Source organism: Amborella trichopoda, chromosome 8, assembly GCF_054954075.1.
Source record: "Amborella trichopoda isolate Santa Cruz 75 chromosome 8, AtrichopodaSantaCruz75HAP2 v2.0, whole genome shotgun sequence".
Classification (NCBI taxonomy): Eukaryota; Viridiplantae; Streptophyta; class Magnoliopsida; order Amborellales; family Amborellaceae; genus Amborella; species Amborella trichopoda.
Genome location: NC_142343.1, coordinates 3,696,813 through 3,710,865, shown reverse-complemented (window position 1 = coordinate 3,710,865; position 14,053 = coordinate 3,696,813). Strand labels below are relative to the sequence as shown.

The window sequence follows — 14,053 nt, the reverse complement described above, 5'->3', positions numbered from 1 at the left end:
AACCATATGTTTCCTATGAGTAATCTTTTGGCTTACGTTTGTCAAGGGAAAATATATAAAGAGAACTTCAGTGTGACCAAGGGGCTACTTTGAAGCCTTAAACATTAGGATACAATAGCAACCACACCTCACTTTTACTAGTTGATTCCATTGATTTTCCGTTTTTACTTATTGGAGTTGTTTCTAATTACATTTTTCCGTTTTTACTTATTGGAGTTGTTTCTAATTACATTTTTATAATGAGCGTGAATAACTTTGACATCCATGTACAAACGATAAATGGTCTCTTTGTAGACAATCTCATATATATATATATATATATATATATATATATATATATATATATATATATATATATATATATATATATATATATATATATATATATATATATATGAAAAGATGTTGTGCGTCCAGCTACATATTGCTACAGTAAACACCCACGGCCCCGATTGAATTTAAGCCAATCTAACGATCATGGATGTCCGATAGTGTTTGAATTTTAATTATTTTTTTACAAATCTAAATCACTTGAAATTTTAAGCGTGTGTTCTTCAAAAATAAGTGAATCTACGAAAAATATCAAAAAACAATTTTACATGAAATAAATTGATCGAAATACTCCTAAAAAGTTTCGGGGGTATTTTGATCTTTCTATGCAAATTATTGTTTTTACATTTTTATTAGGTGTACCTTGATGAGAAAAACACACGCCTAAAATTTCAAACGATTTGGATTTGTAGAAAAATAAATAAAATTCAAATAATATCAGACATATGTGCGCTCAGATCGGCCACAGAATGGCCCAGATTCAATCTGGGGCATTCGCGTAGGGGCGTACAGGAGTGACTATATATATATATATATATATATATATATATATATATATATATATATATATATATATATAGGGAAAGGATCTTGTCAGCTCGTAGTGTCAACGAACGGCTCGAATTGAATCTGGGCAGATTTTACGGTTACGACCTTATTTCGTATTTGAATTTTTATTTTTTTTATGCAAATTCAAATCACTTGAAATTTAGGCATACATTCTACTCATTAAGGCGCACCTAATTAAAAATATAACAACAATAATTCGCATAATATAAATTCATCAAAATACCCTTGAAATATTTTAGGGGTATTTTAATCAATTTATATTTTGTAAAAAAAAAAATTATATTTTTATTAGATTCTACTATTTTTAATAATAGACACTCAAAATTTTAAGTGATTTGAATTTTGAAAATTCAAATACGAAATGAGGTCATGAGAAAAAAAAAACAACATCTTCTAGTGAAAGCTTATGATAGAGTACCTCGAGATTTGATTTGGCGGGTATTAAAATAAAAAGAGTATCGGACCATTGTATCGACTTGGTGAGAGATATGTATGATGGAGCACTAACTAATGTAATAATAACTAGTAGATAAACAAGTGAGTTTTCAATGAAAATAGCTATACATCAAGGGTCAACATTGAGCCCGTGCCTCATTGTCTTAATTGTGGACAACTAAACTAGGCACCTAGACCCATAACGGTGTCAACACAAAGTTAGAACTTTTGAAAGATTCCTTGGAATCCAAATGTTTTAAAATTAGCTGGACACAGACAGAGTATATAGAATGTAAGTGTAGTATACAGTAGTAATAAACGGAGTAGAAGAGACGAACTAATTAAGATTGAAGGCTAGAAAATATAATAAAGACCGCACTTTCGATATATTGGGTCGGCAATCCAGGATAATGGAGAGATTGAGGAAGATGTTACACACATAATTAGAGTTGGGTAGAAGAAGTGGAGATGTACAACTGGAATTCTATGTGATTGCCGCATACCAAGCAGAAGAGCAAGTTCTATAAGACATTGTGAGACTAGCTTTGCTCTATTGGGTGGAATGTTGGGCGGACAAAAAACAATATACACATATAATAAGTGTAACTGAGATAAGGATGTTGAGATGGATGAGTGGCAAGAGAAGAAGGGATAGGATTTGAAATGAATCCATTCAGGAGAATTTAAATGTGGCACCAATAAGCAATAAAATGAGAGATAATAGACTTAAGTGCGCTAGGCATGTGTAGCGCCGACCGAATACAACGCCTGTTAGGAGGTGCAAGTTAGTTTAAGAAAAAATGATTGAAAAAGACAAAGGGTAGGCTGAAAAATACTTGATTGGAAGTAGTCCAAAAAGATATGAGGACAATAGTTTCACTGAGGGTATGACTTTCAATAGTGCAAAATAGCAGACTAAAACTCATGTAGCCGACCTCAATTAATTGAGAAAAGACTGATATATATATATATAAAGTGATTGTAAGAGAAAGTATAGAGTGGAAATTTTGCCAAAAATTTTAAAAAGGATCTAGATCTCCAAGTAATTGTGAGGATAGACAAAATGGAGATTCAAGTGTTTCATGTGGACTCGCAAAACCCAAAAAAAGCAAAACAAAGAAAAACAATAAGTTGAAAATAAGAAAGAATATAAAAGAGGTAGTAGAAATTATTAAAGTCCTAGAAAGGTGAAAAAACTCGATATAAGATGGTTTTGATTTAGAACTTAAATATTTCTAGTTCTTTTAATAAAAGGAAAAAATTGCGAAAGTTCTCATATCACCTTGAAAGCTATCAAAATCGTCCAAAAAATTATTTCAATCTCCAATAATAAAATTTAAAGCTTTAAAATTCACGTAAACGTATGAAAATCTTGAAAATTAACTGTCTAAAAAATGCATTACGAGATGTACTATTTTTAAGACTTAAAATCCATTTTCTCTCAAGTCTATACATATTGAGGTCGGGATGATCGATTTGAAGATTTGAAGCATCGAAAACAACCTCGTCTAGTAAATTTTGAGGTCAACATCTTTTTTCTTTTTTCTAGTGAATTTTGAGTTACGTTTGAATTTGATTGTTTAGGGTCTTACCCTTAAATAAACTTTTTCCAAAACTAATTGTTAGTGATATTGTGGTTTTTCAAACTTTTATATTGAAAACAAACCTCACAATTAATTTTAAGAATTGAAAATTTTAGAAGAAATCATATCCACTTGCCAAAAAAGATAAAAAAGTATTTTTATATTTTATAGTGAGGACTAAATTGTTGAAAACAAACCTCACATTTAAATTTAAGAATTGAAAATTTAAAATATTTTTATATTTTTTTATTGAGGACTAAAATTGTTGAAAAAATCCTCACATTTAAATTTAAGAATGGAAAATTTTAAAACAAATCATATCCAATTGTCGAAAAAGATAAAAATTTAAGAATTGAAAATTTTAAAACAAATCATATCCAGTTTCCGAAAAAGACAAAAAAATTTGGACCATTTCTCGATTTGTGCGTGTCATCCTTGCGCAGGGGCCATGCTAATCTTCTCTGTATCGTTCCAATTTTATCGGATGTCTCCGAAGAGACAATCAACAAGGCCAACGGCCTATGTTTTGTAGAGTAAAATAGTACTACAAAGCTTAGATGTGGGACTCAATCACATATTACACAGCAAATAATAGGAGGTGCCACATCAGAGAGAGAAAAAGCGAGAGAGAGCTTTTGCCACACGAGTGAGAGTGTTGGGTTAGAGAGAGAGAGAGAGCGAGAGCTTTACCTGCTTCATAAGTTCCTACACAAGAATCCCAGAAACCGAGAGAAAAACCTAAGATAATTCGCCGGAAAACTCAGAAAACCAGAAACACTCCAAAATAGCCTGAAATCTCGATCGATTTGATATCCATCCTTAGGGCTTCAACCTTGCTAACATTCACAGTGAGGATCCCATTCTCCATTGCCGCCTTCACTTCATCGACATTTCCATTTTCAGGGAGTCTGAATTGCCTCATGAACTTGCCCTGGCTTCTCTCTACCCTGTGCCACTTATTGTCCTTCTCTTCCACCTCCTTCTTCCCCTCTCTGTTTATCACACTCTGTCATCTTCTAATCGACCTTCACCTCCTCCTTCTTGAGACCGGGGAGATCAGCCTTGAACACATGGGTGTTATCTGTCCCTTTCCTGTCCAACATCCCAGTCAAGAAAGCAGAGGTTGTAGAATCACTGGTATTGAAAAGGGGAGAATTCTGTTGACAGAAGAAGGGAAGAACCATGGAAGGGGTCCCAAAGGTCAAGAGATAAGGGATCGAACACATTGCTTCTTTGGCCGAAAATGATTGGAATCAGAGACATTTTTTTACTGGTTTGTGATCAAGAGATGGCAACCAAATATGAGAGCGAAGAATTTTGAAGATGATAGTGTTGATTCTCGAATGAACAGTGCTCTCTGTTCGGTGGATTTGATGAGCGAGAAAGGGAGGTGAAATGTATTTATCTGAGGTGTTGACTGAGAAAACAGAAGGGTCGAAGGTTCAGGAAAAAACCAGTCTTTTCTAGAGAGAGAAACAGTTTCTGGCTCCCTTTTTAAAAAGCGAAATTTTTCCATATCGAAATAATGTTAATATGACTCTAAAATCAGGCTTTGGGAATCAAATATTCATATTAAAAAATTTCAATCTATTTTGTGTATCGTTTTTTTTACGGTTTTTGAAAATTCTGCCATTTTATCGATCTAATCTTCAAGATCAAATTATTTCCATTGTTGTCCGATTTGCTATGGAGTCTTCTTTAGTTTTGTGCGAAAAGTGAAGCAATTCGGGTCGATTGTGGAGAAGCTTCAAACTTTTTCAAATTTTTTATATTGAAATTTAGTGTGTTTGAAAGATAATCGAAACTTTTATATAATATGAATGCTGATTTGTTCGATTGTGAATTGATTTTTTTCTCAAAACATTTTTTTTGCAGTTTGATTTTTGCTTGAAATGTTGCTTTTGAAAAACATGACCCTGATCTAAAATCGAATATCCTGGTCGCTTTATAACTCATTTTGGATCAAATTGAATTGCGATTTTTTATCACCACATATTCATCTCTCAAATAAATTAGGTAAATGTATTTATAGAGCCGAGGCTCTAAACAATCAAATTAGAGCCGACCTTCAAATAGTATCAAGAAATGTAGTTTCGATATTGAAAATCTTTGAAATATATTTTCATTTCTAATTATAAAATTTAAAGCTTCGAGAATAGTATAGATCGAGCGTATCTATGAAAACTTAAATAACTTAAAAGTTGACGGTCCAAAAATACATTATAAGATACACTATTTCCAAAACTTGAAATCCATTTTTTTATCAAGTCCATACACCTTGATGTCGAGATGATCAATTTGAAAATATATGGGCATCAAAACAACCTCATGAAAATTTTGAGGTAGGCTCTAATTTGATTGTTTAAAGCCTAGCCTCTATATAAACTTTTCCTTGCATTTATTATTTAGTAATTTTTCCTATAAATATTTTCTTGCCAACATGTAATAAAAAGTTTAAGCTATTGTAAAATATGTCATTTTATCGATTTAATTTTCGATATGAAAGCATATTTACTGTAATTTGGTGCATTTGAAAGAGAATCAAAGCTTTTACGTAAGGAAAAATGTTTATATAAAGGTGAGGCCTTAAATTAAGGTGCACATCAAAAATTTCATTAGAAGAGATTGTTTCAATGCACAAAAATCCTCTAATCCTCTTGACCTCAAACTGCATGAACATGAAAAAAATGGATTTCAAGTTTTGGAAATAGTGCATCTTGTAATGCATTTTTTTTACAGTCAAATTTCAAGATTTTAGTATTCATTGATCTACTTGATCGATACTATTTTTTAAACTTTAAATTTTACAATTAGATATTAAAATAAATTTTCAAGCTATTACAAATATTTTCAATACTGAAATGACATCTTTCAAGACTATTTATTTTAATACTGAAACGACATATTTCAACACTATTTGAAGGTGTATCCTACTTTGATTATTAGGACCTCTGCCTTGTACATACCACACCAATAAGTAAAGGAAAAAGTTTATATAAAGATGCTACTATATAGTGTAGAATTATTGATGCTTCTAAAAAATCTATCGAAAAAAATAGTTTTAATGTTAAAAAATAAAAAGATTTTAAATCTAAAAAGTACTACATTTTACAGCATATTATTTACACCGTCTATTTTATAGATTTTCAAATGTTTACAAAACTACTTGATTTTAATCATTTTTTAAATTTAAAATTTTATAATTAAATATAAAAATAGGTTTTGATATGATCCTAAAAATATTTTACATCAAAATTATATACTATCATCAAATTTAAAGTGCACCTCATCTATACAGCTACCGATGCATCCGTATGCCAACTGCACCCATAAGTAAATAACCTGTTAATTATGTGATTATTGAGGTTGATTTGACTTGAAAGCGAGTAAAATTGGTATACGGATTGAAAGTTCAATTTTTCGGGGGTTAAATACACGTGCAAGTGGTCCGCAAGTGGTCTCCCGCGCTTGCAATTGAAAGGTCAAGTTAAACCTCGCCTCTCTCAGCTACTTTGCAAACTACTGTAGCCTCTCTCTCTCTCTAGGGCTCTTCCCTTCTTAAGCTCTCTCTCTCTCTCTCTCTAAAACGCATAGAACAGGTAACGCCTCTCTCTCTCCCCCCCCTCTTTTTTTGTGTTAGTGCCTCTCTCTTTCTCTCTCTTCAACCAAATCAACGCCTTCCCCTCTCTCTCTCTCTCTGCTCTCGCCCCTGCCTCCTCTGTTATTCTCTCTCTTTGCCCTTGCCCTGCCTCTTCTCTCTCTGGACAGTGGTATACCAATCTGTGGGGTTTTGCCTCTTTCAGGTACATGTTTGTTCCTCTTTCTCTCTCTTGATCCTTTTTTTTGGATGCATTTTGATTCTTATTATTTTGTGCATCCCGATATCAGTATCCCCTCAACATCTTCAAAAAAGGAAAAAAAATCAGAAAGATTTCTTGATTCCTTGTGAGTAATGCTTAGGTTTAGATTTTTATAATAAATTTCTTTCTCCCTCTTCTGTTACACTTCAGTCGTATATAAATATCTATATCTGTCATTTTGTATGATGAATGCAGCTTAGTTCGGCCTTCCTATCTAAACATTTACCTCTCTGTGTGGATATTTTCATGATTTTGTTAAATTTCTCCTTTTTTTTTGGGATTTGTCGAGCTGATATTAGGTATTATCTCAATGCTTTACTGCATTCTATTTCTCTCGTTTGTTGATGTATTATTTTGATTGATCTCCTTTTCTTCATGTTCACCAATCTATGCATTTTTTAATGGGTTTGGTGTTTCTGTTATTATATGTTCTAGCATTTCATATTTCATCAAAATGATTTAGGTCAAATTACCTACATTTTCTGGGCTATTTTATGGTTGCAGATTGATATATCTACAATTTTTGTTTAAATGGAGGGCTTGAAATCTGAATTCTGCAAAGGCATGTCAATGTAGGAACCTAAAATCTCCATCCATTTGGAAATGAAAATTTCTTTCTATTGTACCTGTTATGTCCAAATCATCATGTTATTGATTTATTGTAAGGTAGCATTGTTCATTATTTTTTATTTTAAAATTTTATTGTTGTGTTTCTTATACTTAAACCTGCTATATTTTCTGGTTTATTGTTACCTGCTACCTTTGGATATTTATCCTTTATTCAAGTTCTTTTGTTTGATATATCCTGTTCAAGTTCTTTTGTTTGATATATCCTGTTTATCCTTTGTGTGCATCGTGTTTGTATTGGGATGTTAACAGTCAAAAAATGGTCAAAGAAACAATTGGGAAGTAAAGAAACACCCATTTTAATGATAACCCATTTGTTCTTTGTTGGTTTCTATTTTCCACAATCGGTCCATTATCATGTTAATCATTTATTGGAGCAATTCGCATCACCAGACTTATTTGGGGATGGAGATCCATAAAATTGTAACCTCAAATGTTGTAACTATTTGTCCAGGCTAGATAGATTCCTTGTAACTACTCGTCCAGGCTAGATAGATTCCTTGCTCAGTTTCCTTTATCTTCATGATATATACTAATTTTGTCAAAAGTAACTGAATTGTGGAACATTGGGTAAAACAGAATTGTTGAGTTGCCTAGAATTTCCAGTGATGTTGTATTTTCTTAAAAGGTGACATAATCACATAATAAAGGTGTAGTCTAGAATTTTCCAATTATTAACTTGAGAAACACCATAGCTTTCAGATTGCATTATGAGGGGTGGGTATATTTGTTTGATATTTATGTTGCTTGATTGGTGAATTGGTTGGAGCAATGCCAGATGATTTGGAATGTTTCAATTGATTGGAATCCTAAAACCAAGAAATCCTTGATAAGAAGAGTTGCTTGTGAACTGTTGCTGTAGTGAATCGATACTAATGAAGAAGTTTTGTATATTGAGTGACCATTGAAGGAACTTATAATGGGGGCCCATCTGTTTAACTCTGACATTTTATAGCAGGTATAATGTCTTTGTAACATGATTAGCTGTGAAATTACTACACAACCTTCAACTAGAGTTGCCCATACAAAGGATCAGTTACATCGCCTCTTTCTATAGCTGGGGATGACGGGCCCAACTATTATGGCTATCGCATTGAGCTTTGATCTGGGAAAGTACCAGCATAATCTGATAGCCGATGATATTTGGCAACTCAAAGGGGTGTCCATTGTCTGTTCATGATTTGGACAATGGAGATCAATTGTAGCGAGGCCCGTAGAGACACTCATCCAGCTAGAGTTGATCCCCTCCTTCCATCATCAGGGTCTGGAAGCAGGTGGTGGCTGCCCTTCTGGAGTACCTTATACCATACTACATTGTTTATGGTGCAGTTTTCAATATGACTTGTCGTCGAGTACTCACTGGATAGTGCGTCCAAGAAGGTGGACAAGAACCTCTATACTATATGTCCTCAATTATTAGCAACCAAATTTTTATCATTTTCTTGTAAAATCAAAATAGAAAGAATAAATTGCTGTTAGTAGTGTTATTTGGGCTTCACCAGAATTTTTATTTGTAGAGGGTAATACATGCCTTGTCGGCATTGACGATCTTCTTTGTAAGACTAAATTGTTGTTCCAATCTCAATTCAAAGGTTGGCGTTAGTATTTTTTTGACTTGTTACATCAGGTCCTTCAAAGATCTCTTTGGTAGTACTTCTCGCTGCAATTGTTTGATGGAATAACTGAATAAAATAAACAATAAATTTTCTTAGCTGTTGCAAATTCAAATTTTATAATTTTATTTTTCAGAAGACCATGAACAGCTATCGACAAGGAAGAAAAATATTTATATAGTAAAATAAAGAAAATATTATTTGTCATTGTGTCTCTTACCAGCTAAAATCTTCATCGTCTTTTGTCTGTTTTTCCTACAGATGAGCCTGCTTTGCTTTATGTTTGCATGCATGCTGGTTACCATTTCAGGTGTCAAAGTCTGGTTTTGTGGAGGTGGAGATGCTTATGAGCATTGAAAGATATTTTCATGTGATGCACATCAGCCCCAAAGTGAGTCTTTTTGACAGAAGTCTCTCTCTTTCTTTCTCTCTCTCTCCCCCCAGAATTATATTAATTGAAAGATCTCCTTTTTTGAAAATTTTATTAAAAGATCTCTTAATATATGTGAAATATTATTTTGTACTTCTATCACATGCATTGAACAACCAGGTCCTAATACTTGGTTTTCAAAGACTGATGATTTTGTTGAAGAAATTGCCCCTTTTATTTGCAGATTCATTGTAGTACTATTGTTTTCTCATCTGTATCCTCTTGTATTGCATGATTGATTTTGTACGTACTAATCTCTTGTTTATTCGATGTGCCAAATGCAAAATATGATTTCTTATTTTCTTTTGTAATTTGCTTGCTTAAAATTTCAGGATAAGAGTAAAGTTTTTACTGATCTGGTGAGGCATTTTAATGGGTGTTAAGGCATTCAATGATTAGTGAAGGCTAAATGCTTTTCTTAAAAATAAGTTTTTCTTTAATAATGAGTGCTTAGGGAGAGATCTATTATGTCAATCTACAAGGTCTCTCATGATTTTCTTAATGAAATGCTTATAGTTTCTTTCATCTTTTCTATTTATTTATGTTATAAGCTTTACACTATAATAATTTATTGTTATTAAAATATTCGATGATGATGCTTTTTTTCTTCATTTAAAAGTTGAGATCCATGCATAGAAGTTAATAGACATTTTATTGACATGGCAGCAATTCTTTTACAATCTGATAAACATACAAAGACTGTCATGCCAAAACGAAGAGCCAAAAGGACCACAAAAGAACCTCCTGCCTCTCTTGAGAGCAAACATGAAACCCTAGCTGAAAATCAGCTGTGTTCTACATTTAGTGAACAAGAAGGTAAATCCGCAAAGCTACCTAAAGCTGGTTTTGCTTCTTTATTTTGCATCGTTATTTGTTGACCGAGATAATTTTGTATGTAGAACATTTTATTATAAATCCTTGTAACAATATAAAGTGATAAATGCTCTCTTAGCATGTTTCAAGTCTGAAGATTGAAAAGAGTTTCCAATATAAATCCTTGTGCCAATATAAATAGGTATTGCTCTCTGGACATGTTTCCAACTTTGAAGGGGTAAAGCCCTCTTGGCATGTTGGATGAATTCTTGTTTATTATGGATTTGCATCTGAACTGTATTGCTTGTTATTTTTTATTTATCATGTGTAATGATGCTTAAAATACATTGGAAATAATAATAATACTAAGGCTAGTTTGGATGTCAAAAGAAAAAAAATTTACAAGTTTTTCAGATATATATTAATCAATTTTGAAATTATTTTTCTACTCTACAGAAGTTGTTTGGGTGTTTCTTGAAAGTTTTTCTGTACATTTTCATCTCCATCAAACAACTCTCTTACCTCCATATAACTTTTCTCTCAAGGAAGCCACAACAAGCCACCCTACAAAACTCCCAAAAAAAACTCCTACCCAATTCAGTGAGAGTAAATGTTTCTCTTGTTGTGGATCCTCATGCAAGAGAGAGAAAATGAGCTAGAGAAAGAGGGATGGAAAATTGATAATGTATTGGAGGGAAAAAAAATGAGTTTAGGAAAAAACAGCACTTGTCATTCTTGTATATTCTAGTTGCTGACATGAAGTGGGAGCACTCTGCCATATCTCACTCGCTGTCAGTTTGCTCAAGGGATATGCACTTTCTTTTTTTGGCCTTTTCAGGATACTGTTTGGTTCTAATGTGGACCTTGGGTAGTGTGTTATTCACGTCCTTTGTTGCAATCACAAACAAATACACATTTTGTAACAGTTCCATTTAGTGATAAAAGAAAATCACAAAAAGATAGAGGATACCTCCCCAAAAGATAAAAGTCTTGCAGAAAGTGTCTTTAATTGTGAATTTGTGATGTCACATTCATAAAAAGTTCTTTTTTATGACCCATCTTTGTCTAGAAGTGTATGTCTAGAAGTGTATGTCTATTATCAGCTGAAATTCTGAACCTGTAGATGCCCACTATATGTTATCAGATGCCCCCTTTAGATTTGTCCATTTATATTAATTTTGTGGAGTAAATATTTTCATTGTTGCATCATTGTTTCCAAGAGGAGTTGATCCCTATTATATGGGTTTCATTTACAGTTTTCATTACCGTTTCATTATCAATGTTTGTTTAATCCTTATGTTGGGCTGATTTTCTACAGTTGAACGCCGAGCTGCTGCAATCCGTGCCATTGGCAATGGAGAGATTGAATACACGCTGAGCCATTTGCATAATTTGCGCTCATTCTTTGCAAAGGAGCAGCTTGAGACCCCATTTGTACAATTTATAGAGGAAAAGTGCCCTAATATTGTGGTTGTCAAGCACGATGAGTGTGGAGAATGCCTACTACACTGGAAAGCTTTGGACTGCAACCCATCACTTAGTGTCACCGAGGAAAGAGCAATGCTTCCTCTATTGGGACCCTGTGGTTCTGTAGGGCAACAAGGCTTCTTGGCATATAATAATAATTGTGGTCCTTTGCCTCCTTTTTGTGGCTTCCCATTTTCAGGTAATGCATTTGTGGCAATGTTATTTAAAGTTGCATATGGTTTTTTCAAAGAGAAGCTATAATGCGGTCAAAGGCCACGAATGTCCAATGAAATGGAGAGAGAGAGAGTGTCCGTTCTGGCAGATCCCACTCCTTCCATGCCATTCATCACATCATCAGATAATCATGACCTTAATGGACTCTGGTTTTCCATAGCTTCTGATAATCTGCCTAAAGTATGATTTATATAATCGATGACAGTATGTACTTTCTCGAATCATGATCTACTGGACCACTAGAGCTTATTCTAATCCTTTGCAGTGGCAGAGAACATGATGAAGACTGCTAGTGCGCAGATCCCGGATTTTGTAAGTCATGGCCATATGGCAAGCTAGCACTTCTATTTATACCCAAACACTTTTAGTGCTGGCTTTACCTCAAAATTTTTATGATGGGTTTTTCTATTTTCCAGGGTTTTCAGAATCATGAGAGGCAAATTCGAGGAATCCAAGATTCTTTTGAAACTCCTGGGGTTTGTGTACAACTTTACCTATTTCATGTATATTAAACAAAGTCCAATGGCCTTGATATATTCTACTAAAAGGCTACTCCATCCATTCCATTCCATTCGATGATGGTTGATGATTGACAGGGCTGGAGCTCACATGGTCATTCACCCTGGCTCTTTAACCTCTGAGTGTAGGAATGGATGGTGGATGTAGCTTGGATTACCATCCTTGATTGACCTATCATGTACTTTCCCTTGCCAATTTACTCGTAATCTTTTATTATGTGAATGCTCAAGTATTTAGCACCAAATGGTGGTTTATTTGATTTTGCTGACAGTATAATACCGTTATCATGTTCTTATGCTTCATGACTTTGATTTGGAGTCCAATATGAATGTTTTTTTTTATTTTTTTATTTTCTTTGGAGAGGGCTTTGTTGAATTTTCCATAAATGTAATGTTGATCATTATTTACTTTTGCCTAAGTATTTGTGAACTATAAATTTGCAGGTCTCTGCTCAGAGGCTATCTATTGGTATGACCCCCAAAACCTTGAGACTGCCAAAGCCTGGCGAAATGCTGCTGTCCATTCATGGCTCACCTCTTGGAGTATTTCCAAATGAAAATATGGAAGCCATTGATGGTAAACCTCTCTCTCTTTCTCTCTCTCTCTCTCTCTCTCTCTCTCTCTCATTATTGTTCCCTCAGCTTATAGCGATGCATAATCTCATTGTTCCCTCAGCTTATAGCGACGCATAATCTCTCTTGATACAACATTATATCTTTATTCTTTGGTTGCATTGCAGAATCTCAGGAGTCCTAAACTTTCTTCTGATCCTATGAAGTATCAGGTGTTCACTATTGAATATATAAAAACCAGATTTGTGCGGGGTTCTCTTATTACTTGCACTGGGAAAATGCTAAGGTGATCCAGTCATTTCATTTTGTTATTCCATTTTTTGTTTGCCCTTTAAGAATTTTAGCTTAAAGTGGTAAAATTAGAACAAGTTCAGAGCCTAAAAGCTTTGTTGCAATCGCTTTTGACTTCTATATTATAACAGCAAGAAAGCTAGTATTGTGCAGCTTATTAATGGCTTTTAAAAAAAAACTTACAAGCAGTAGTTTATGACTAACCTGGGGGTCAGAGTGGGTGAGAGGTTAATATCAATCATCTGCATATTCCAAAGCTCTTTTTTTCCATTTTTTTCTTTGCTAAACTTATATCTTTTTGCAATGTAAATGGATTGCTGGGCCTGGACCTGTGGGTTGAAACATTCACCCACTTGTTCCAAGAAAAAAATCAGTGACTCAGCTCAGCCAACACCGCCAACTTAAAAGGAAAAAAGCCAAAAAAATGTAAAAAATATATATTAAGTTTAATACGTGTAAATACTAATTAGGAGCCTAAATCATTCTAAAAGCAATGGTCTTATAATAAAAACATTTGATTTATTATCTGCAATTTGAATAATAACTGAATTTACAACAATGGAATGGAATGATTTGGGTTGAGGTGCCCAGTGATTAGAAGAATGGTTTATTCAATGGCTCGCTAATCATGAATGTATCACCACTCATTTGGCTTGCTAGCTATCTGATGTACCCAATGTCGAACATGAATCATGATTCAAACTAGATA

At 33.6% G+C, this 14,053-nt stretch overlaps 1 protein-coding gene, 1 long non-coding RNA gene, 1 other non-coding gene and 1 pseudogene across 4 annotated transcripts; 2 read left to right on the top strand and 2 right to left on the bottom strand.

Moving 5' to 3' along the window:
• Window positions 1-3,315: 3,315 nt before the first annotated feature.
• On the bottom strand, window positions 3,316-3,418 carry LOC148780713 (U6 spliceosomal RNA). The gene has a single exon (XR_016039771.1). It is a non-coding gene; the product is annotated as a U6 spliceosomal RNA (small nuclear RNA).
• LOC18440214 (18.2 kDa class I heat shock protein-like) lies at window positions 3,316-4,450 on the bottom strand (annotated as a pseudogene).
• A 1,973-nt stretch (window positions 4,451-6,423) lies between these two features.
• LOC148780712 (uncharacterized) lies at window positions 6,424-8,436 on the top strand. The gene is made up of 3 exons (XR_016060388.1): window positions 6,424-6,721; window positions 7,283-7,350; window positions 8,364-8,436. It is a non-coding gene; the product is annotated as an uncharacterized LOC148780712 (long non-coding RNA).
• Window positions 8,437-9,347: 911 nt separating this feature from the next.
• Window positions 9,348-13,388, top strand: LOC18440213 (translation initiation factor). Of its 2 annotated transcripts, none has more exons than XM_020670933.2 (7): window positions 9,348-9,409; window positions 10,115-10,264; window positions 11,580-11,927; window positions 12,234-12,274; window positions 12,379-12,438; window positions 12,925-13,057; window positions 13,221-13,388. In XM_020670933.2, exons 2-7 carry the CDS (start codon window positions 10,153-10,155, stop codon window positions 13,235-13,237), a joined length of 711 nt encoding a protein of 236 aa, XP_020526592.1. In that variant the 5' UTR covers window positions 9,348-9,409; window positions 10,115-10,152; the 3' UTR covers window positions 13,238-13,388. The 2 variants fall into 2 exon arrangements, with proteins under 2 accessions (XP_020526592.1, XP_006850428.2); XM_006850365.4 differs by having other exon boundaries at window positions 12,228-12,274.
• The last annotated feature ends 665 nt before the right edge of the window (window positions 13,389-14,053 follow it).